The 25,850-nt window shown below is 39.5% G+C and overlaps 1 protein-coding gene across 2 annotated transcripts in view; it reads left to right on the forward strand.

The window, feature by feature from the left end:
- Window positions 1–25,294, forward strand: part of LOC129440456 (neuronal tyrosine-phosphorylated phosphoinositide-3-kinase adapter 1) — a 60,043-nt gene extending 34,749 nt beyond the window's left edge. For both annotated transcript variants that reach the window (XM_073861125.1, XM_055199831.2), the window contains exons 3-7: window positions 8,198–8,595; window positions 9,051–10,742; window positions 11,170–11,397; window positions 12,292–12,395; window positions 21,674–25,294. In XM_073861125.1, the coding sequence (XP_073717226.1) occupies window positions 8,198–8,595; window positions 9,051–10,742; window positions 11,170–11,397; window positions 12,292–12,395; window positions 21,674–22,057 (2,806 nt within the window). In that variant the 3' untranslated portion in view covers window positions 22,058–25,294. The remainder of the gene's footprint in view (window positions 1–8,197; window positions 8,596–9,050; window positions 10,743–11,169; window positions 11,398–12,291; window positions 12,396–21,673) is intronic.
- The last annotated feature ends 556 nt before the right edge of the window (window positions 25,295–25,850 follow it).

The following is a 25,850-nucleotide window of genomic DNA, read 5'->3' on the forward strand; positions in this document are numbered from 1 at the left end:
ATGTTTTTAGCCCAAAATACTCAATAGATAATTTATTATAGCATGTTAAAATTGCTAAAATTGTAGGTGTGAGCAAAAATGTGCCGTTTTTGGGGGTGTCCTTTTAAATGCATATGAGCTGATCTCTGCACTAAATAGCAATGCTGTGGTTGGATAGTGCAGATTAAGGGGCGGTATTATCCCCTTCTGACATCACAAGGGAAGCCAAATTCAATGACCTATTTGTCACATGCTTGCAGAGAATGGTTTACCAGAACTAAGTTACTAGGTTGATCTTTTTCATATTGTCTAGGTTAATAGAAGAACTGGGGACCCAATTATAGCACTTAAACATGGAAAACGTCAGATTTCCATTATATGTCCCCTTTAACAAAATGAAAGTGCCTGTAATTACACATTGCCATATAAACCTTAACATTTAGTCAATAACTATACAGATTTAACTAAATACACATAAGATACATAAATCTTGATTAATTTCAGACATTACAAAATGAATGACGTTTCATTAAATATGATTCACGCTGTAGATCCAAGATGCGTTGCTTATGTGCCACACATAAATCCTTATATTACACTGTCAAAAAATGGTCCCAAGCTTTTACTAGGTTAGTACCCTTTAAAAGGTCCTATTATGTACCATTTAGGGACAGATATGTATGCAGTATGCACCTTTTGAGGTAGTATTATGTAACTCTGTAGGAGCAAAGGTGTACTTTTTGAAAGGGTACTGCCCCAGTTACAGCTACTGTAGGGACAATTTTTGACCCTTTTTCTGACAGTGTACGTAAAATTCTGCTGTAGTTTGAGAAACACTGTTCAAAATTCAAATGAACTCTCAGACAATAAACTGTTTTGTCATTGAAAGTAATTGTCAGGTAGCCCATACGCGAAACACGACCTTTGCATTTAACCCATCCCACTGAGTACTAGTGAACACAAGCATTGCAAATCACACACACAAACAAGGTGCACTTCAGTAACAACTTTCCGTGAGACTCAACCGGTGAACTTCAGGTTACAGGCCAGACTGTCTAACCATTAGGCCACGATTTGCCTATATATTTGCTTAATGTGCGTGCGTGTGTGTTAAAAAAAATTGTGTTTGTACATAGTCATGGCTTTGTAAATACAGGAACAATAAGGCAAGAGATATGACACACATCAACATTGGAAACATTTCCAGGGCCGGATAGACGTTAGAGATCGCGAAGGCCGGAAAATGGATGCTAATGTTGCTTTGATTCCGTTTGATAGGTGAATAACGTTGGTTTTGCTGTTTCACGGGACAAAGACACTGTATGCTTGTAGTAACAGAACAGTAGATTTGAGTCTTATTGTTTATCTGGTGCAGATGTACTGGCAACTAACTTTAAAGCTTAGCTACTCTTGTATCATCTTTGCTTGTTTGCAATATTATTTTGCTAGGTCTCAGCTATGATAAAGACCCATCCATTTTCATGCCTCTGTTGTTTAGCATGTTTGTCATTTTGAAGGCAGAGCAATGAGGGGTGTGTTTCTTTTGTCTAGGGGTGTGCGTTTGGGTGTCCATTTCAAATATCATCAGTGTTTACTACATCTTTTACTGAGTTTTTCAGATGCTTTCTTCCTTCTATAATTTCTGTCACCCGAGCAAGTTTGATTGCGCTCTCTCTCTTTCTCCCGTACAACCACCCCCCTCCCGGTTCTGGATAAAGAGGAAAATGCATTTAGATGATTGTCTGTGACACCTGTGCAAATGGACATCAAAGCGCTTTTCATCTGCTCTGTGTTCTACATTCATGACACACACGAAACCCACAACACATCCTGAGCTCAAAAAACACGCCTGCTTTTAGCCACCTTTGTATAAACGGCTCTTACATGCACACATACAGATAGATATAGACACGCGTTGTCGCATTAGACATGCAGGCTAACTTTAAGCAATTATATTCACTTTCTTCACATCTCTCTATCTTCGTTCATTTCTCACAGACGTAAAGAAATACACGAGAGGTAACCCACCCACGCTCTCCCTCTGTCTGGAGGATGCATCCATTTCCTCTCTCATCCACCCACTCCTCAATCTCTCCATCCTCTTCCCTTCTGCTGCTGAATGCAGATGATTCGCATTAATTCCTCTTCCTCTCTCATCTGTCTTTGAATAAACACCTTAATAAATGAATCATATCAATCTTTTAGCTGCTGAATGTGGTAGTAAACTGATTCTTTACATAAATGTAAACATGAAACTTAGAGAAAGTCATATAAGGTGATATCTTCTTCCAGCCTGTTGTTTGGTATGGAGACTGGAGCACATATGTGCATCAAAAAAGTAGTAAAGCTTGTGCACTGTTTTCTATGAAATATAGATTTGACTTAGAAACAGACTGAAATGTAAGGCATTCCCACACTGACCTAATTTTTATGATAGTTTTATGCTGCTTTATGCTCCTTTACATGAAGTGACCAGTAGGTTTTGTAAAATGTATTCTTTCTGTTTCTTGAATTAAGAAAGTCACACTTCAAAAAAGGGTTTTTGTGAACTGTTTATACAAAACGACAGACACATTTCTCCCTCGGAGCAGACATGTAGCTTCAGTTTCTCTTACATCTGAGCTTTTATTCTGCTATGTGATGTATCGTGTCAGATGAAAGTAAACAACCCAGAATCCACTTCTCACCCGTGGAGTTGAAAAGAAGAGTACAGAGAGAACAGAACGTTTGCAGCTTTGAGACAAACCTCATTTGACATATTGAGCATGTTCTTTCTTATTAGATCAAAGGAAGAACTGACCATGTAAGGAATAATTGATGACGGGCCGTTGAATTATAAGAAAATAATGCACACCCAAGGTGGTAATGCGGCACGAAGCGAAGTGCCGTTACACCGCGGGTGTGCGTTATTTTCTTGGAGTCAATTATTCTGCTTACACCATGGTTACCAAAAACATTGCTCTGGTGCCTATTTTTAAAACATTTGACAAGTTAGGTGTGCAGTTTACAGAAAAATAATCAACACCCATGGAACATTTCTCAGCCAATCAGAATAAAGGGTGTTTCATATGGTAAGCGGCGCAATCGCCACACGGCTACAGCTTTTCTCCTGTCGTGGAAGCGTTTTGTGCAGCATTTAGTGCAAATATGTTTAGCTTCAGTGGGGCCTGCCATGAAGTCCGCAAAAGGAACAGGATTTTGGGTGCACGAGCAAGGCGTGTGGACCAACTCAGCCGCCCCGTTCTGTAACCGCGCGTTTTGCCGCTTTCCACATGCCTCATATTGAAAAGAACTAAACACTTGCGGTTGCAGCGTACCGTGTGAAGCGCCCATAAAGCATGCAACAGCCTTGTGGTATAAATGTAGTTAATACTTACATTTAATACAGTGTTATAAAATAGAAATTTGGGAGATCCAAAACAATATCTTAAAATACACAACATCACAGTTCATAAATGATTCAGGCCTGTAGTTTGCAATGTTTGACTATGGAACGTGAGCAAAATGTGTCCTTCATGAATGTGGCACCTGCAGGATTTTGATCAAGTTTGACACAATGATAAAATAAAAAAAATCAGTTTTTGGATGATCTAATTTGAAATGCCACCAAATGTAATCATTACTTTTGTATTTTTATTTCAAAGGTCAAATTAAAACAATGTACCTATTTATTTGTGTTTTTAGTAAACAATGTAGAATGAATTTGACCACAGGCATTAGGGCTGTAACGATTAATCGTGCAAATGCGCATTTTCTCAATGAATGAATTTGAATGAATTACGGTGAAATCCCATCACATCCCAAAGCCAGGGGGCGCTCTCGTCAAAAACTCCATTTGTGCCACAGAAGAAGTAGCATTACAAAGGCTATCCCAGGAAATGTCTACAGGATTATTTATATTGCTGTTCTTCTAATTGTTTCAGGTATTTTCATGATGATAAAGAATATTTTGAATGATTTTTATTTAACAAGTGTTGCTTTTTTAAATGCACGTTATAAACGACTCCGACTCATGATTTTTGATCGATAAGGAGTTCCTACTTACCAAATGCTGTGGTACACGCACAAGCTGTGCATGAAACACAGAATCGCAGCCTTGCGATTCGGAATCGATTTCATTTTTAATGGGACACACGATTTAATCGGTACATCCCTAACAGGCATTCATCCACTGTAATCAGCCCATCCCATTCCATTAATAGTTAAGATATATTTAAGTGTGAAAAATGATCCTAGACCAGCAGTAAATACAATATTGCTAGCATTTGTACGCACACAAAACTGTATGCACTTATACTGAAGTGCTGGTATTGTAACTATGTAAACATACCGTACTCTTCATCCCACCGCTAATGGGATAATTTAAGTCATTCAGAGCTTTTGTCTAACCTAAACCTGGATGTTGGCTGTACTGTGAGCTTTTATGGCCAACTCATGTTGTTTGGGTCTTATGCATCATCCTGTTTTTCTGTGTTAGTGTGTGTCAAACTCTACTAGCTCAGCATCTTCTATGTCCTCTGCCTGACAACAGAGACTCACATACGCTTGAACACACTCGCATACACATGAATACTAACTCGCACTGCAAAACAATATCATAAGTTGCTTCCATATGGGCCTCAGACCTCGCATTGGTCAGAAGGAAAAAAGGGACATTGCTAATCTCTAGACAATATTTATACAAGTTGACAAGGAAAATGTATAAAAGCTTGTAAGAAAAATTGGAAAATCTCTGATATCTGTAGATCCTATGGTTCAACTGGTATAGCATTGTGTTAACAGTGCAAAAGGTCAAGGTCAGCTTGATCCCAGAGAACACGCATACTGATAAAATGTAAAGCTTAAGTCATTTGAATAAAAGCATCTGCCAAATGCGTAGTTATCTGTAGATAGCTGGTAAGATGAAAACTAATGTCCTCTTTTCCTCAGGTTTAGAGTAGAAGAGTGTTGTATACTCTTAAAGTATTAAATGCTTTGCTTAGACACTGTACCAAGGTCAGAAACATGATATTTAAATTTGATTGCAAACAATTTCAACACAAAGCTATCACATTAGTTACAATACAGTATTGTATGTAAAAAGTCCCCATGGACCGGAAGTCACGATCGACTTTACTTTCGTGTTGTGATGTATTTCAAGTGAAACAGAATATCACGTGAGGAAAATAGTGGCCGTGGCTTGTGTTTTACACTGTTGGATATAGAAAAGTAATCGTTTCAATCAGAAATGGAACTGGCAGAAGACTGACAGTTGGAGTGGGCGGAGTTATTGTATGCTCCCGCCCACACCGTCTAACTGACGTCATCAGAGAAAGATTGCCATAAGGAAGTACATTTTCAGATTTTGATTGAAGTTTATAAGGGCACATCATTTTTTTTTAAATAATGACTTACACAGATAAATAGTTTATAATGAACACTGCAATATTACATTAAAAAATACGAATTGTCAGTTTTAATTTAATTGAGACATTGAGACCAATATTTTACAATGTTCTTACATCAACTTAGACAAATTAATACACACCTATCTTTTTTCAATGCGTGCACTTTTAATCTTTGTACAGTGCCTTGTGAATGAGTTAGCATTTAGCCTAGCCCCATTAATTCTTATGGCTCCAAACAGGGATGAATTTATAGGCCACCAAACACTTCCATGTTTTCCCTATTTAAAGACATATTACATGAGTAGTTACACGAGTAAGTGGTGGCACAAAATAAAACTTTTGTTTGGAGCCATATGGGGCTAGGCTAAATGCTAACACATTCACAAAGCGCTGTACAAAGATTAAAAGTGCATGCATTAAAAAAGATAGGTATATATTAATTCATCTACGTTGAGGTAAGAACATAGTAAAATATTGAAAAACAGTGCTGTTTTACTTTAAGTATGTATATTTTTATTTTTATAAAGAATTTCAGGAAAAACATCTGACAAAATAACTAAGATCTCCTGAATGCAATATCTAAGCAGTAAAATTTTCCATTGTGTCGTTCTGTAAATATTTCTCTAACTCCCCGTCATGTCGCAAAAATCGGTAACAGTGAATAATTTCTCTTTTGAAGTGTTTAAGAGTTTCTGCTAATGGCAGCCCACTGCTTACCACCCCCTATATTATGCCATGCCACACCTGATTTAGTCTGTTTGTGTATTTTTATGTGTGCATATGCCAGTGTGTGCTCTCTCTTGGCTGTCTAGAGAAAAAAATTCAGCAAACAATAAACAAATGACAGGCCAGTTGCCGTGGAAACAGAGGGTTGTGCATGCCTGCAAATAGAGGACAATGAGAAAAGATGCAGAGCAATGGATAAAGAGAGAGAGGCAGCTTGTGGACAGAGTCTTTATTTGTACTGGAAAAGATCAGCCGATTAAACAATGTTTGCAGATATGTGTATCTCACCGAGGGCAGAGAAGAGTAAATGGGTATGGGGTAAGCTTCATAGACGAGAAAATTTAAGGAGAAACTGTAAAAGAATAAATAAAAAATAAATGTGATAAAAGAAGACTACAGTACAGGAGAGAAGATGTTGGCATGAACTATTTCTGTCTTGTCATTTATTATATGGGTGTGTGTGGCCCTGTGTGTACAAGTTTGCATACATTTCTGTGATGACATTTAAGGAGGTCCTCACTAGAAAGGGCTCATAAATAAGGAAAATCATGTTTCGCTGAATCTATTGATCGTCTTTAGTCTGGAGTGAAAATGATGAAGTCTGAGGTGTCCTCACTAATATGTGTTTGAATAGGAACATTACAAGTGGGGCGTGACAAACAAGAGGATATTTGGTCCTTTTTAGTGCCCATCTCTATTAATTCCTTTATTTATTGACCTTACACATTTAAAGTGCACCTATTTTATTGCTAAAAACAACATTATTTGTGTATTTGGTATAATACACTGTGTTCATGTGGTTTATGGTTAAAAAACACATTAATTTCCACATACCGTACATTTTTGTAGCTCCTGCTTTCCTCAAACGCATTGATTTTGTACAAAAATTATCGATTTGAAAAGCGCTGTGTCCCTGATTGGCCAGCGAATCTCTAAGTTGTGATTGGCCTGAATATTTCTGACATCGGATGGAAATGTGACGCTCCTTACCATGTTTGAAAGATTCAGTCACAATGCAATGCTAACAAGCGCTAACTTACAGGCTGTGATTCCAAGCGGGAGGAATAATGTTGGTCTTGTCTACATTAACAATCCTAGAAAGTAAACTGTTGCCACCAAGCCCTGTGTTTGTTGTAGTCCAAGAAAAGAGATTTACGTTTGAAACGATAACTCACGTCATAGTTTACTTTGGGGTATTTACCTTTTGCATACCATTAACATGTACTAATACACACTTACACACCAAAGGAAATGAAAAAAACGTGAATCGGACCATAGTTGCTCTTTAAATATAATATATAATATTTATAACTTAAAACAACATCAACTATGAAGAAAATGTCAAGCAGAACCATAGCCTACGAGAATGATTTAACGTCAGAATGTTAATTGAACCGAAACATATACTTTCATATGGATAGATGGTAGTGGGTATAAAAGTTAACAATGGATAAGTTTGTGACACGGAATGAAAAGAAAATTGGAGATTCGGCAGCAGCAGAGAAAACTAAGACAGACAGTGGACCTCATCAAGGTCTTTTGACAAAATGCAAACACAGTTGCTTTATTATTATTTACTTTTGAACAAATTCTCATTTCATTCAATAAGACCTTAATTTATTTTCCCTATTAAAAGTGTTTAAGTTTTAAAATATGATGTGATTAAAAAAATCGACAGTTACACCTAAAGCCTAGTTGATTACCATTTTTATGAGGCACGATTGGGGACAGGTGGGGCTTGGAACCCTTCCCTACCTCCAAAGTGGGAAAAAGTTTGAGAAACTGCAGTAGTCTATGTGACAGTGTGGCAGTGGGGAGGTGTTTAAACTTAAGAAATGAGCTTAGGAGAGTGTACAACGGGGGCTTTAGAGACAAAAATGAAATTGACTGTGAGCTATTAATAGAGCCTTTCTCAGTAGAAACTCAGAAATGAGGAGAGAGAGGAAAGAAGAAAAGGTGGATGGCCTACAGCACAATGAAAAACAAATGTATTATTCTAATCTCATAAAAAATCTCCACAGAGAAATAATTCCCTTTTCCCTCAATTTCTGATTCCATCTCTCATGCCCAGACCTAACTCTATCTCTTATTCGCATCTCCTTTAGCTCTAATTATAAAGATGCCTCCTCTGCAACGGTTGGGAAGGTTCGGGATCTGGCGTCATTTCGGCGGCATTTCCGAATGGGATTTATGACGATGCCGGCGTCTCAGGACTTGTCGCCCCACTCTTGTGCGGCCGCCATGGCACCACGCTCTCAATCATGCCACGCTGTGGGGACTGGGGAAGAGGAGGAGCTGGAGAATGGCTATTATCCAGACTCAGATCCCCAAAACCAATCAAATCCATCCCGCTGCCCCCCAGCAAAGCCTAAACGCCACCCCAACACCCGGCTGAGCTCCAACAAGGAGCAGGAACATCCTCTTCGTGGGGTCCATGCACCACCTGATACTCCGCCACCTCCACCTCCTAATCACCCACACAAACACTCAGAAAAGCGGAATGGTAAGGGGATTGATTTCTTTTTGGCATGCAGAAGTCTAGTTTTATGTTATTTTTAATGTCAGCATGGGACATTAGTCAGGCACAACTCATTTTACTTGGTGTGAAATAGAATGTCCAGAAAGACCAAAAAATGTAGACTTGATTTTATGTAGCATAGAAGTAAGAGGTAAATACCACAATGGAATGGTTGAAGTGATTCATAATGTTGGCTAAAAAGTAAAGTCATTTCAGATGCAGAGCAATTTATTATATTTTGGTAAACTGGGAATACGCATTAAGAGTACATAGGGTCAACTTTATGAATTATGCATATGTTTTATTATTTTTTATGAATTAGAAAGGGGTACAGGCATGACCTATGGTCTCTGTCTTTGCCCTGTTCATTTGTTTTTGCCTTTGTGTCACTCATTTCTTTTACCTATTTGTTTTGTTTTTCGTTTTGTCTTCTTGAATAGCAATGAAGAAATCTGATTCAGGTGAAATGTCAGGACGGAAAGTTCCTCCCTTAAAGCCCAAACGGAGCCCAAGCACACAGCTCTCCTTTGACCCCCCACCCCTTCGTGTCCAGCCATCCACCACACCCCTTCCTTTCCAAAGCTCTGAACCCTCTCTCCGGGGTGATGGGGGAGATGATGAGCCAGTTTACATTGAGATGGTGGGCCAGGTTTTTACCCGAGAAACTCACAATGCCCCCACTCCTCATCCCCTCACACCGTCTGCCACCACACCTGATTCTGATTCGGACCAGGGAGAGGCTATTTATGAAGAAATGAAGTATCCCCTCGCAGATGACGCAGCTCGAGAAGCCCATCGGCGCTTGCCACTCAAACATGATCGAATCAAATCTAAAGTGTACCATTCCTCTGTCATCTCATCCTCCTCTTCCCCTACCTCTTCCTCTCTCCCACGCCCCTCATCATCCTCTCCGGCCTGCTCCTCCTCCTCCAAGTCTAAAGCAACAGTCTCTATCTCCCACTCTTCACCCCTTCCCTCATCCTGCTCTTCTGCCTCCTCCACACCTGTACCACAACCACTCTCTTCCTCACCACACCCTCCTCGTGCCCCCACCCCCTTCCTGTTGCCGGGGGCCAAGCCTGAACATGAGTCCAGCTCCAGTAAGATTCCGGCACCCTTCCCTAACTTGCTTCAGCACAAGCCCCCGCTTCTGGCTTTTCCCCAGCCAGCTGCTGCCTCAAGTGGAGTGGGGGCTCAGCACAAGACCAGCTCGGCCAAAATCAGTGTGCAGTCAGCCTCCAGCCTGCCAGTGTCTACCAGCACCTCCTCCAGCACGAGCTCCACCAGCAATTCCAAAGAGTCCTCTGGAGTCGAGAAAGATCGAGAAAAGGAGAGGAGGGATGGACAACTGGGACCAGCACCAGGACTTAGAGCCCGCAGTCATTCCACTCCTCTACCTCCATCATCGAAATCCTCCTCTCCCTATTCCCACCACCACCACCATCATCATCATCCACACCATAGGCCGTCCCACTATCACCATTACCGCAAACCTGAGAAAGAGACCTCTGGAAAAGGGTCAGGACAGGGTTCTTCTCAGTCCTCCAACCAGACACAAACACAGCCTAAGGAGGGCAAGTCCGTCAGCTTCCTGCTCAAGTCTGAGAAACCGGAGAGAGATCGAGATAGAGAGAGAGATCGGGATCGAGAGAAAGATTCAAGCACACCATCATCCAGCCAGACTGATGCCCTCACTTCAGGCACGTATACGCCCACTTCTCAGACCGGTACAAGCACCACACCAAGTCTACCACCATCGTCAGCTGCACCTTCCTCCTCTTCTTCCACTCAGCGTCCACCGTCTCGTTCTCATATGCACCGTTCCCAGACCCCTCATTTGTCCCATAACCTGCCTGCTTACAAACCTCCCCCTTCTGACAGTCCCCTGCTGTGGACCTACCCCTCTGTGGGTTTCCGTCGGCCACCCGCCTACGACAGCCTGCGTGGAGGCTCCCAGTTGCCATCCTTACACACAGACCCAAATAAATCTGGGTCTGCAACCCAGGCATTGCAGGCCAAGACTGGGTTCGTTCCTTGGGACAGTGCAGCTGGTCTGGGACTCAACGATGAACAGGCTTACTGGCCCATGCATAGAAAATTGTCATTCAGTCATGGGAGCCGAGACTCAGAGAGTGAGTGATGGTTGGATATAATGGGTTGTTTAATACTTAAATGTTTTTGTTTATTTTGTATTTAGGGGTGGTTTCCCAGACAAGGACTAGCTTAAGCCAGGACTAGGCCTTAGTTTAATTAGGAAATATAACTAGTTTTAACAAATATTTCTTACTAAAAACATTACTGGCCTGCATTTTGAGGCAAAACAAAGGGCACTGATGTATTTTAAGATGTGTCAGTCCAAGTTGTTTTCAGTTTGGACAGCTCTTACATTTATTTTAGTCTAGTACTAGTCTAATCCCTGTCTGGGAAACCGCTCCATAAAGTTTAAATGTCGTCTCAGATTTTTAGAGCCCACTTTATGTGTTAATTTTTTTCTGTTTGTTGTCACACTGTAGTATTGCACATGTTTAATTGTTTATTTTTTATTACCTTGCTCTATAGAGGAAGATGACAGTGTGTGGAATGGGAGTGCAGATGCTCTGTTGAGGAGAGAGAGAGATAATATAGGAGTATCCATGCGGGGTGGAGGACACTCTGGAATTCCTGTGCGGGCTACGGGAAGACACAGTGAGAGTTTGGCTGGTGCGGACGGACCCCCAGGGTTAAAAGGACTGATACGAGCTGGACTCCCTTTACCCTGCCAAACTTTCCCAGCATGCCGCAATGGAGGTAACAGCCAAATACATTGACACTGCTCTCTTCCCTGACCTCAATTAAAACTCTGGATAGAGATCAAGGGTATTTGGTAAAAGGCAAATAAATTTGTAGATTTACTGTTCATAAAAAAGGAATTAAATTAAAATACATTCATAATATTCTTAAATAGCTTAAAAACAGCATGGCATAATTAAAATAGCTACTGCTACAGTGTACTCTTGTATAGCACGTCACCTCCTTACTGACCTCATAAATCTTTAGAAATGTAAAAATGAATTATCACATCGCATTTTATGTTTCAGGGCATAATTAACCAAAAAGTTGAGTCACTTTAGTCATGCACTATTTTATGAAAATATGGTATTAAACAGATTTTTATTTAAAGATGATGTTTGTGTACTGTACTAACTGTGTGTTCACACCGCCACCGGCGAGAGCATCTAAATCAGGTGCTAAAATCAACCTGATCTAATAGTAAAATTTACTCTTTTACGAGGTGATGATTAATTTTGTACAATATGTATGCTACAAAAACATTCGTTTTTTATAGAAAAGGCAAAAAATTAAACTCCATCCCTAAACACAACATCAATGGGCGAAAGCAGATACTACCGAAATGTACAAATGCGTTTGTGCAAATTTATACGAATTGGCCACCTGTTAAATATTTAAATTGGTTAATAAGACAAAATTAACAAAGACAACATATGCAAATGAACAACGTAATTTGCGAGTCCCATGTACAGCTTAATCAGGTTCACTATTCTAACCAGCAAGATGGTTATGTGAATGGTTAATGTAAGATTATTACTACAGTATGTTTATACTTGCCATCATTGCTCTAGACCTATTCTGAGATATGAACTTGTGAAACACTAACTTAGTATTATCTGTGACCTTTTATAGAGTTAGGTCGCCTTGGCAGGTCGTCCTCCACATCAGGAGTAAGACAAGTGGGAGGTGACATTCAAAGGCAAAGCAGCCTGCCAGCCAGAGAAGTACTTAACCAGGTAATGCACAACAACACTTTTAAACTGTCACTAACTCTGCAGAAACACAAACTTAGGGAATTAGTACATTTGTTGCATCCACCACCCTGTTTTAGCATACAGCCCTCATCTAGGTGCTGTAATATGTTTATTATGAGAAAGTATGTTGTAATGTGTTAGAAATGTTTTTGCCCAATTAACAGTAGGGGAGAGCGAGGTAAGTTGTCAAACTTTTCACACTGTCTAACATTTACTGAGCACCATACATCACAATGGTATAAATCTCATACCAAATAAAAGAAGGACGTCTTGGGCACATATTTGTATTCATTACATTTTCATATCCATATCATTATGGAGTTGTTAGTCTCGCGTAGCCAGACCTTCAATACTGAAGGTCTGGTGTTTTTCGTTGCTTTTTCTGGATAAAGCCCGCCCACGAGCTGTTTGACCGACATGTCAAACAACCAATCACAGTTTGTTTCATCTAGCGTCACGTTTCGGACTCCCCACAATAACGAGCCGGCTGGCAACAAGTCAGTTATTGAAATAACCAGCCGCAACCAAATAGTATCTAAATAAACAACATTACTCACCATAGAACAACGTTGTGCACTTCATCAACAGCCACACCAATGAGACGATCCTGTTAAACGTCTGTTTGAAGCATATCTCTCCACTTTTTAACACATACAAGCAATTCAGGAGAACCAAACTTTTAAACTCCACTAACTGCCTTAAAGAAAACTCTTGGACGCCTTTTAGAGAGTCGATGCCGCGAACTATGCATATTTTTGAGAATCCAATGTTTAGCTGATCATGATAACTGCTCATTATTATCCACGTGAACACGACTGATTCTCTTCCTCAATGGAACGTCAGAGCTTTGTTTTCCAGGGACTGAAACTAATCGCGACACTCGCGTCTCCTGGAAATCCGTTTTTTTCCAACCAATCAAAGACGACTTTAACATTTTCACAGGGTTTCCAGAAAAGTGTACGAAAAACATCAGACGTTCAGCCAACAGTTAGTGGGCGTGACGTCTGAGGCTGAGACTATGGAGTTGTAGACGGTTGAATAGATAATGTTCACTTGTGACAGTTTGCCCCAATGGTAAGTTGTCACACTAGATTATCTAAAAAGAAAAACACTACTTAATTGTAATTATTGATTTTATTTTTTTTATTCAAACAAGAACTGGAAAAATTAACTCTAATATTAGCTTTTTACACTGCACTTAATCATGTGTTATCTTTGTTCTAAACCATGCTTTTACCTAGAGCTGGGGGGAAACTCGCCTGTGATTCTCCGATTCTCATGCATGTCTCATCAGTAAAGCCGGTTCGGTGATTAGTAGTAAATCGCCATCACCTGCTTTCAGATGGAGCGGCATTTACTACACAGAGACGAGTTTCACAGAGAAGCTAGTAAAATTGCGTTCATAACCCCGGATTTCCACCGACTGCGGAACGGCTGCGGATCCGCTGCGGAACGGCGGTGGAGTCAATCTGACTCCATTCAAGTCAATGTGTGTATTTCCACTGACTGCGTTCCGAATCCGTCACAGCTCCGGCCATCCGCAACCCTCCGGAACAAATACGCAGAGCTTCTATTTTTGACGGATGCCGGACAGCTCCACAGGGCGGAGCCATGACTATATCGCGTGATCATACCTGAATTTGCGAGATCTCGTGTTGTGATCTGGGCTGGTCCAGCAAAACGTCATAATTTAACATCATAATGGGTGGAGACAGAACTAGATATCGCGTGATCATCACATGAATTTGCGAGACCTCATGGGTCCTCGTCACTTCAGCACGCAGCCGCTCTGCAACAAATACGGAACTGGTGGGTAATGGCGGACGGCAGAGTCAAGAGCCGTAACGCAGCGGAGCCGATCTGCAGCCGCTGTGCAGTTGGTGGAAATCTGGTGTAATTGTGGGAGATCACTTTCGATATTGTATGCGATTTTGCCTAGCTTCTCAGTGAAATACGGCTCTGTGTAGTATATGCTGCTCCAGGTGATGACGATTTACTACTAATCACGAAACCAGCTTTACTGATGAGATCCGCATGAGAATCGGAGGCGATTTTTTGCCCAGCTCTACTTTTACCCCTAGGTTAAGGATCGTTTCACACTTAATTTAGAAGCGGGGTTATCCCTGAAATTAAGGGCGCAGTCACATTATCCAAACCAAACCATCCCCCAGCACGATAGTCACCCCTCCCTACTCCCCCAGATGCACGCATTCACACTGTCCTTTTATGAATCCGAGCCCGGGCGCGTTTTCGTCATTAAGATGCGATTGTTTTGAAAAAAGCAGGACGTATAGCGCTCTCTTAACACTCGAAAGCCATCGTAGTGTTATATCTGTGTTTATGCGCCCGAGCGGTTTGGTTTGGATAGTGTGAGTAAACCCTAACCCAGGGTTATGAAACCCTGCTAGCCCTGCTTTTGTGGGGTTAACCTCGCATTGGGTGCCAAACGCATGCAGTCTGAAAGAAGCAGAGTTAGAATGTGATGATGACCCCAATTAAACACAGCTGAAGCTGCCAATCAAGGTGTTCAGGGTTGCTTGATAATTACAGACAGGTGTATGAGCAGGGTTTCAGACACCTGACCTAGGGTTTAGGAATGCACAGTGTGAAACGTCAGATTATGAATACCCAGGGTTATCTCATGAGTTAACCCCTTGTTAAGTACAAAAAGTGTAAAACGGATAACCCAGGATTCTGTTAACCCGGGGTTTAGAATAACCTGGGGTTAACTATTTCCAGTGTGAAAAGTATGTGATGACTTGCCCCAAACTGACAATGTTGGCTAAATCTCAAAGTTAGCTTAAAATACAAATCAGCTAAAGTATCAAAAGACCCGTTATTGTCTTCACTATTTTGTGCAAAATAATCGTTTTTAACATTCATACCTAACAAAGTTGTATTGCATAAAATATAAAGTGCACATTTTTACTTTTTAAGCCAAAAAATAAGAAAATTGTGTTAACATCAGATTAGAGCGATCTTGGCCACATGTGAACACGAAGTTGACTATAGAAGAAGTTGTCGCACAAAGTGGCTATTTGATTTTTGAGATAGAGCCTCTAGTTTTGGAGTTATGAACATTGTGACAACTTACCCCGCTCTACCCTACTAAAGCAATAGTTCAGCAAAATAACCTAATGTATGTGATGTAAATATATATTCTGTCATGTTCTCACCCTCATGCTGGTCCAAGCTTTATGACTTCTGTTAAACAACTTAGAAATTTCGATTTCATCATGACCATAACCTTTAAGGGGACCAAAAACACTATAAAGATCATCCACATTTCATCTGACGCACGCACATTGCCACAAATGCGCGCCTGGCCCGAAGATAACCTCCGGTCTGTGTTTGTTTATCAATCTGACTAGTGACTTAACTAATCTCTGGAACGCATACCCTGTTGAAAATAAAATTGTTTTGTATTCCTAAAGATGAAGGAAGTTAGCAAGCATACATTGTATGCAGCAATTTTACCTCAGTGTAGTAGTGGCTGAACACTGACAACTGAACATTGTCAGGACCGATGGAGAAACATTGTGCTCGATACATTCCACATTATGGCAGTAATCGGAGACGGAGAGTAGGTGGTCTTTTGTGGCTGCTCGAACACTTTTGACCACATGCACGTCTACACCACCAAAGCAATCCGGTCGAATGTGTTTTACGAAGATGACTTCCTCTGAATGTGTAGCTCAAAACGTTTTACACCCGGTTTACACCTGTATTTGGCATCATTCACTTGCGATCCGATCGACCAAAGCACATCTTAAAGGAATAGTCTACTCATTTTCAATATTAAAATATGTTATTACCTTAACTAATAGTACTTCGACTCGGCCCAGTAACACCCTCCCTCTCCCATTATGAGAGTGAGAAGGGGAGCGGACTTTTCAGGCGAGTCGAAGTACTCCCAAAAGTGCTATTATGCCATAAAATATAGTTCCTCTTTTAAATCCGCTTAGAAAAGCGCTACGTTTTATTTTGTACCACCAAACTTGCTCGTATAACTACTCGTCTTAAATAGGAAAAACGTTGATGTGTTTGGTAACTTCTAACTTTATCTCTAAATGGCAGCATTGAATGAATGGGGCTAAGCTAAATGCTATCAGCGCTTACGTGCACGCACACAGATGATAGAGGGATGTATCAACAATTCTTAGTTAAGGTAATAACATATTTTAATATTGAAAATGAGTAGACTATTCCTTTAATACCATGTTTAAACAACCTCTAAGGTAATTTGCTGGTTATTTATTTGTCTTGATATCAGAAATAAAATTCTTTAGAAGGACTACAGCGTAGGTACGACGCAAAAGTATAAATCACGCTTCATACTGTTGTATGAGTTGGAAGATATGCTCCTTTTAAAATAATTTTTTTCCACAGTTTCTAATTACCATTGTTTCTTATAGGCCTACTGTAGTACTGTAGATGCTGTTGCAATGACCTTAAAATCACCGTTTACAGCACCCTGACACATTTGGGAAAAAATTGGCCATAAGCATGTTTGCATGTTTTTTTAGCCCCAATTATTCAGTAAATGCTTCAGAACAATATAGACTATTCAGCCTTATTCTGTGAAGATACTGCAGTAATTAATTTGATTCAGTTGAACTGGTTAGCATGCGCGATTGTAATTGACACCGAGCGTTGACGTTTACGGCAGGTGATCTGTAACTAATTTCATTTCGTTTTGTGCCCCTGTTGCCGCTGTTCCAGACAGTCATTAGGTAAATCTCTTACCCCATTGAGTCACCAGCATCTCCACCCAAACAAGACTGTAGCTCACTAGCGCACTCCGCTGTAGGGTCAACGAGTGCAGAGGAAAAGGGGGGATGAATACAAAGAGAGAGGGGGCAGAGAAATGCAGCAGAGGAAAAGAAAGACAAAGAGAGAGAGAGAGGCGGAGAAATGCAGCACAGAATAGAAAACAGGAGGTGACAGAATAAAGTGAAGTGACAGATGCAGCAGATGGGCGGAGAAAACAGGTGTGCCGGTGAGACAGTGTTTCTGAGTCTGTGCGAATGATCAAACCCAAACCTGGTGCTGCTGTCTGTGCCTCTCCGTGCCGGTCTGTGACAGGCTTTGATTCTGGCATCAGAGCGCCTCAGTCTGAGATTTTGTTAGAGAGCCATTTTGGGAACATTGAAGAGAAACTGCAGACATGTGCAGCTTCATAGATGGAGATATTCCAGTTTGTGTAACTTTAGCGGTGTGTGGGTTGTGTTACATACATCAGGAGAGTTTGGCGTGAAACTGGCAACACACACAAGCAAGAATTCTTTCATTTTTAATTTACAATCCTGTATTGAACAGCAGCCTCTATTCTTTTCCCCCGGTGTGCTGTTGTCTCTTGGCAAAAGTTCACATGCTGACGCAGACATTGCGTGTGTGTAGCACAGAAATTTGACTTCGTGAGCTGGTTTGACCTTCTCTTTCAGAGTAGGAGTGTGGAATGGATGCTGTGAGTTGGCGCTATGCCGCTATCTGGTGGTGTTATATGATATAGCAAAGAGCACACACCCTGTCAAGCTCCAAAATTAAATGCAAGTAAAAATTGGCTGCGGCAAGTAAATTAAACTGTACTTGCTAGTTGGCCAGGCAACGATATCTCATGGAAATCTGACTGTACATATTTTACAAGGTGGCTAATTCATATTAATTTGTACAATCACATTTTTGTATGATTTGCTTTTGCTTCATGTCATTGTGCTTAGGGTTGGGGTTTTCATCATTTTTTTAATATAATCAAAGTGCTGGGCAAAGATTAATTGCGATTAATCGCATAAGAAATAAAAGTGATTTTTGGTATAATAAATGAGTGTGTTATGTGTAATTATTATGTATATTTAACCACACACACACACACATACATATATTCATTTCAGAAATGTTTTATTTAGATATAATTTTTTTAAATGTATATAATATATATATATATACACACACACATGTAAATGTTTCTTAAATAAATACACACACACACAAACTCATATATTATGCCAAAAATCACTTTTATTTTGTATTTTTATTTTGATTAATCCTTGCCCAGCACTAATTTTTGTATGATTCACTTTGTACAAATTCATATAAGTTATTCACTAATTGAAAATAAAAATCTTGTGAGATCAGGCTGGGCCTTAATATTGGACCTTACATCCTTAGAAAGGAGGATGTATTGAAGAGCACAGAAGCAATTTTAGGGCAATAATAGTTTTTATAAGTGATGGTTGAGTTGGGTAAGAAGAACAAAAGATTTCTGTGTTTTCCCATCCTGATTCAGGCAGGATTAGGTAATCATTTGGTTATTACAGGGATAATTCACCCAAAAATAAAAATTCTCTTATCATTTATTCACCATTATATTATTCTGAACCTGAATACTTTTCTTTTTTCTTTTAAACACGAAGGAAGATATTTTGATAAATGATGTTAAGCGCACAGTTCACAGTACCCATTGACATCCATAGTAGTAAAAAAAAACAATAACTATAGAAGTCAATGGGTACCATCAACAGTATGCTTACATCATAACTTTTTTTAAATATCTTCTTTTGTGTTCAACAGAATAAAACAAACTCATTTGTTATGTAAATTATGACAACATTTTTGGGTGAACTATCCTTTTAAAGTCCCCATACACCAGAAGTCGCCTTTGACTGGCAGCAAAGTGAAAGTTGGGGGTGGGCTTAATGCTCCTGCCAGGGCATCTAACTGATGTCGTCATAGAATGATGGCCACAAGAGGGCGGAAGAACATTTTGAGATTCCGGGCACATTAATTAAAAAAATTACTTGCACGGATAAATTGTTTATAATAAACACTATAATATTACATTAAAAATAAATTGTCAGTTTTGATTTCATTGGGACTTTAATGTTAAGTCAGCCCTTTAAAACTGTCTATATTTGATCAGCAGCAAGTATTTGTACAACTTATTTTACCTCAAAAGTTTGGAAAATGTCTAAATCTGATTTCTGCGCTCCTGTTGCACAGTTTGTAGGGCATTGTATTAGCAATGCAAAAGCTATGAGTTCACTTCCCAGAAAAGACACAGACTGACAAAAAATTTATAGATTGAAGTTGCTTTGGATAAAAGCATGTGCCAAAAATTTAATGTAATATACTGTAAGTGCATCAAGCTATTCATTAGCATTTTCATACTCAGTGGCAGTTTACTTAGATGGAAGTGAATGATTTAAAATCTGCCAAGTTTGCTTATGAGTGTCTCGGTGCTGGAGCCAGGGTTTTTTGGGCCAACTGAGTTCTAAATACAGTGGATCTTACTATGGAGAAATCATGGGGAATCAGAAAAATGACAGTGCTGGTTAGCTGATGGTGCCACAAGAATTGGTACAGTCTTAAACAATTCACTATCAACTAGCTTTGATATTAAAGGGACAATATTTATTTGCAAACAATTAGGTGTAATGCAATGTGTTTGCGTGGTTTATGGTTTAAAAAAGCATTATTTTCCACATACCTTTCATTATTGTAGCTGTGTGGATGAGGCTTAAAAAAACATTAATATACGCAACTTTACATATCTTTTATATGCAGAGATATCTTTTAACACTCTAAAGACAAAGAAACATGAAATCGGGTCTTATGACTCATTTGAAGACAGAAAGCAATAATTTTAAAAGCTCACTGTAAAAAAATCCATAGAAATTACAGTGTTACTTGCAGCTGGTTGCCGGTAAATTACTGTAGATTTAAATTTATGTTATTTACTGGCAACAGTTTGTTCAAAGTTACTGTAAATACATTTTAAATATTATCAAGTCTTTATTTTTACTGAATCAAACTACAGTAACAGCAGATGCAAAGCATTCTGGGAACCAGAAATCATTATTAACCTTTTTCTGTTTTTGCTTCAGATTTTGTTTCCCAGAATGCTTTGCTTGAAGCTGTTATTATAGTTTAGTTTTACTCTCCAAAGACAAAGACTTGTAAATGTTTAATGTTCATTTAACTTTGAACAAAATGTTGCCAGTAAATAACATAAATTTAAATCTACGGTAAGTTACCGGCAACCAGCTGCAAGTAACACTGTCATTTCTGGTATACACTGATTAAAAATAAACATTAATGTAATTAATCAAAACACTTGCTTTGTGATATTAAGAACACTGTCATTGCTGCGGTTATACTTGGGACGTCGTCGCTGAACTTTTTTGACAGCATTCACCTGTAAAATATTTTGGTCTTGCTTGATTTTCATTGACTTCGAGTAAAATATTGGAAAGTTTTTCATAAGATCCCCTGGGGTCAATGTGTTAGCATGACAGAAGCTTGATGCTGTCGTGTCAGAACAAGCAACAACCGGCATTTTTCCATCTCCCGAGTACCACTCACGTAAATCGTTCAATTTTGATGGCTTACGTTTCTTTCCCGCCACAGAAAACCATCACAGGTTTATCAATGCCATAAAAAGTATTATTTTGTTTTTGTTTGTTTGTTGATCATGAAGTACAAAGTAATGAGGAAAACTAGGATTCCATGTGTTCAAAGCGCCGCCATTGTCGTTTACAGTGCGTAAAATGGTGCGCTGTGATTTGTTAAATGCATTTATTGCATTCTGCAGAGAAGAAGGAGTGGCGTTTGTCGTGGTTTGGGAAAAAGGGAGAAAAGATGACAGAATAACACGGCAGATGTTGGATTTTGCGTAAAATTAAGAATTTACTTTTTAATACTCACCTGATACAATACTGATTTTGGCGGTAACAATTTTTTTCAAATAGCGTTTATCGCGTTTTGGAACCAAACTCTTCAAATCAAAACTTTATTTTTGTGAGTTGAAGCAGTTGCTAAGGTATTATTTGGATTTAAAAGCGATTTTCTCAATATTTTAATTTTTCTATCCAATTCCAGATTTTCTAATATTTGTATCTTGCCCAAATATTGTCCTATCCCAACAAACCATACATCAATGGAAACCATATTTAACGGTTGATGATTGAAAAGATGAAGATTGAAATTGATAAATAAATCTCAATTTCAAAACATCTGAATATGACTGGTTTTGTGGACCAGGGTCCCATATTATTGTGTAGTTTTCTACAGCCAATGAATGAACTGTAGGGGGTAAATCAGAGTCGTGGTTCAAATATAAATTGCTGTGAGAGACGGATGACTGCACTCCCCCAGTAACGCATTGATCATCCTAATGCAATTCAAGAAAAATGTGAAAAAGGTTTGAGAGTTTTTAAAGTGTTTCTGTATTCTTATGTCTGTAAATCTTCTCTCCCCTTTAGATTCACGCGCTCTCGCAGTTTCATTCTCAGGCTCCTTGCAGTCCATCACTGACCCGGCAGCAGCAGTACCAGCACCAGCAGCAGGTTCACCTCCAGTTCCAGCAGCTGGCTCAGCTCGCCGCTCAGGCCCAGCTACCCATTAGTGCGGGCACCAGCGGCACCTCCGTGACCCCGGCCCAGCGTGACGGCAAGCTCCTGGAGGTGATCGAGAGGAAGCGCTGCCTCTGCAAGGAGATTAAAGCTCATCGCAGACCAGATAAGAGCTTATGTAAGCAGGACAGCATGCCTATTTTACCCAGCTGGAGGAGAACACCGGAGCCACGTAAGACTGGAACGCCGCCCTGCCAGAGGCCTCAGGCTGTGGTGTGGGACACAGCCATCTGACCAATAGAAATGGGGGCAGCGAGTAAGAAAATCATGGAGCGAACAAATCTTTTTGTAAAAATCTTTCTGAAATAAGAAAAGTGGCCTTTGAACGTAGAGATTATAAAAGACACTGGGAAGGAAAACGGAGATGAATTGAAATTGTGTAGTGCAGACGTTTTGCTGAAAAAATAGCATGATTTAGATTCAGTCTCTTTGTAGAATCGAGAGAGAAAAGTTTTTCACGGTGTTCACGTGCCATAAAACTGCAGCAGCTTCAGTACACACGTTCAGAAACACACCAGAGAGACACTTTAGTTTGTACTCTCTCTCTGACCTGCTGCAAATATAACCTTTGCTGCTGAGTTTACAACCTTTTTGAAACACCCTGGAAACTTTTGGAGCGCCGTGACGTTTGTACTCTGATGAACATGACGGAGGAGAATAGATGCGTTCTTTTCTCCTAAGGAATGAAGAAATTATCAAAACTTAAGATGTGTACAGAATGAATGGACTCTAAAATATTGAAGTGGGATTTTCTTCATATCATAAACTGTTTGTGACTTTGTGTTTTTACTGACCAGATTTACTCAATTATGCTGCTGTTTTCTGGGCATCCACTAGACTGATGTTTTTTTTACATTCCAGATGAGTGACTGTGTGTGTGTGTGTGTGTGTGTGTGTGCGCGCGCGCGCGTGTGTGTGTTGTCATGAGGAACTTGTATATGTATCTTTGCGTTAGAGTTGTGTAAGGTCGCAGACCGGATGAAGTGACGTAAAAGTGAGCAGTCCGAGGGGAAAAAGTGGATGAAACACAATATTTACAAAATATCAACACTTTTACACAAAGATCAAAAGTCGTACACATCTTGTTTATATATTCAAAACCAGTTTCAGTGGAAAATGAAGGGCTGCTGTAGTTTGTAGATCAGTAGATCCATTTGTCCAAACATTTGCCCAATTACTGCCTATTGATCGAGTGCCAATTTAATGAGTATGATGACACGTGAGTCTGGGTAATAAAAGAAAGTAGTTCAGCAGAAGTTGCACTATGTGACTTTTGTAGCAATATCTGTTAAAACACAAGACTGATCTCAGTATTAATCTCAGTCCAGTATAATACTCCAACAAAATCATGGTGGAGATAAAGACAACCAATAACATCTAGATTCTCATTGCATTATTTCATGGATAAAACTTGTGTCATTTACGCAAAGCATAATTGAGATTGCACAACCTGATCTCACAAAGTTGCGTGGGATAGTTTTTTGCTCATTTTTCCGTGGCATTCTCGGGGATTGGTTGCTCAACTGCTTTTTCCTATTTTCTTACCATTGTCGCTTCGGTTTAGGGTTAGATTTACATAAAATGATATCCCTACCCAAACCCAACTCTAACCCCAATGCCAGGCGACAATTGATTAAAGTTTAGAAAATGTAAAAGAATAAATCAGAAAAAATAGTATAAACCAATAGTTAAAGTGACATACTTACGCAAACACCAAATCTAACCCTAAACCGAAGCGACAATGGTTTGAAAATAGGGAAAAGCAGTTGAGTGGCCAATCCGTGAGAATGCCACGTAAAAGAAAGTCCGTGGCAGGGCCACGGAAATATGCAGAGATCCGTGAGAATGCCACGGAAAAATGAGTAAAAAATTCCGTGACTATCCCACGGAACTTTGTGAGATCATGTTGGATTGCAAGACAAGCTTTATTGAAAAGAATGTATGGATCAGATCGCTGTCATTGTATTTAGCATTTCCTATCCGTTTACATTCAATTCGGATCATAATTATGCATCTAATTGTCAGCCATTACAGTCCTTTTGGAAGCGTAGTCTTCCATGCCAATCAGCTGGGGTTGACATAAAGTTAAAAGTGGGGGGTATCTACTGTATGACAGTAAGATCAAATATATGAAATGTATTTGCCAATCACACCATAGACTAAAAAAGTCTTCTCATCACTTTTCTTAGAAAAAGAGCAAAATTCACCTAACATTCATGCACTTAAAGTGCCCTGCTGGGAAGACAACAGGCAGCAGTGCTCCTTAAACAAATGCTGGAATTTGTCCGCACAAAGGAAATCAATTCCCACACGCTCTCAAGATTAAACAACAAGGAGGAAAAAATACACAAGTGTCAAAATCTGTAAAATAAATATGTAAAACTGTATTGATTATGTAGCAACTATTTCCACTTTCATACTTGTAATCAATAAATATATTGTAGCATATAATGTATAAAAGTACAAGTTGTTTAATTGTTTTCTAAAGAAATTTAGTAGTTTATGTGTGGCTACCTGTCTACACTGTAGTGAATGGAGCGCTGATAGGCGAGCCTTCTCTGCTAAAGGCACAGTCTCAAACCAACACCAACATTTTTTCCGGCTAGTGTCATGCAAGTCCCTTTAAACCACTTATTTTTGATTGCAAATACTGACTCACAAACACACTCTCCCGTTTCTGTACAGATCCACCCGGCTCATTAAAATAACACTGGATGTTTTTGAAGTACTTTTGCTGCTATATTGATTATTACTTTTGCTTTCATATCCCTCACTGCTGTTATTTAATTTTTCTTTTTTTCTTTTTTTCTTTTATTTTATTAGTTCTGGGGAGTGGATTCTTCTGTAACTGTTGGCAATTGAATGTTTCTGAGTTGTTGTTGTGGTTGTATTTAAACGTTGTTGTTGTTGTTGTTGTTATTTTATTTATTTTACTTTTTGAACAGTTAGCAGCACCAACCTGTATACAGTTCTCACCCTGGCAACACTACTGAGAAATGTAAAGGCAATATTGCAGCGATGTTACCAAGGGTTTGACGTGTTGTCACCATGACACCAGGGTTTCATAGCAACACTGCACCATCCAGGTGGCCATTTTAAATACAGTCTTTATCAAACAGTCCACGGTAAACCCACAGTAGAGGAGGGCCGGTGCAATGCATGCTGAGAGTTCTTGAAGAAGACCGTAAGGTTGGGCTGCGTCCCAGACAGTCTACATAAAATGTGCCCAGTTTGTACTTCAGATATAATAATTATCTAGTGACAATTTATTAAGATGAAAAGGGAAACTTAAGTATTATTGGGTAAACTAGTTTACAGAAACCGTCGGCTTTGCGTGTCTACATAAACGGTGGCCATATTATGAGTGCCATAATATATTGGTATGGTAAGATACGGTGTACCTTGGAAATCACTGTAGTGCTATATTTGCATTGATATCGTTATGAAATAAATTTTATATTATGAACAGAACTTCATGTGTGTAAGTGTGTGTGAGAGAGATGGAGAGAGAGCGTGGAAGTGAGTGTTTTGCAGTCCACACGGCAGATTTGAATGTAGTCTTGTCCTACATAGATAACCAATGTGCTGTCTGCCATAACAGTCTGATACAGTAATGTTTAATTCACATCTCCCCATCCCAAAATTCTGAGGCTTATGTTTCTGAATTCAATTTCACTGTAGGAATATTTGTTATTAAAGGAAAACACCACCGTTTTTTAATATTTTACTATGTTGTTACCTTAACTTAGACAAAGTAATACATATCTATCTTTATTCAGTGTGTGAACTGAATCTTTGTATAGCCCGTTGTGAATGTGTTCGCATTTAGCCTAGCCCCATTCATTCCTTAGGATCCAAACAGGGATGCATTTAGAAGCCACCAAACACTGTTGCATGAGTAATTACACAAATAAATATGGTGGCACAAAACATGTCGATTTTTTAAGCGGATAAAAAATGAGAACTATATTGAATGGCCGAAGACCACTTAGTTTGCAGCACTTCGACCTCGGGTGCAGTAATATTG

The sequence above is a fragment of the Misgurnus anguillicaudatus genome, chromosome 22 (genome assembly GCF_027580225.2).
Source record: "Misgurnus anguillicaudatus chromosome 22, ASM2758022v2, whole genome shotgun sequence".
NCBI classification, from domain to species: domain Eukaryota; kingdom Metazoa; phylum Chordata; class Actinopteri; order Cypriniformes; family Cobitidae; genus Misgurnus; species Misgurnus anguillicaudatus.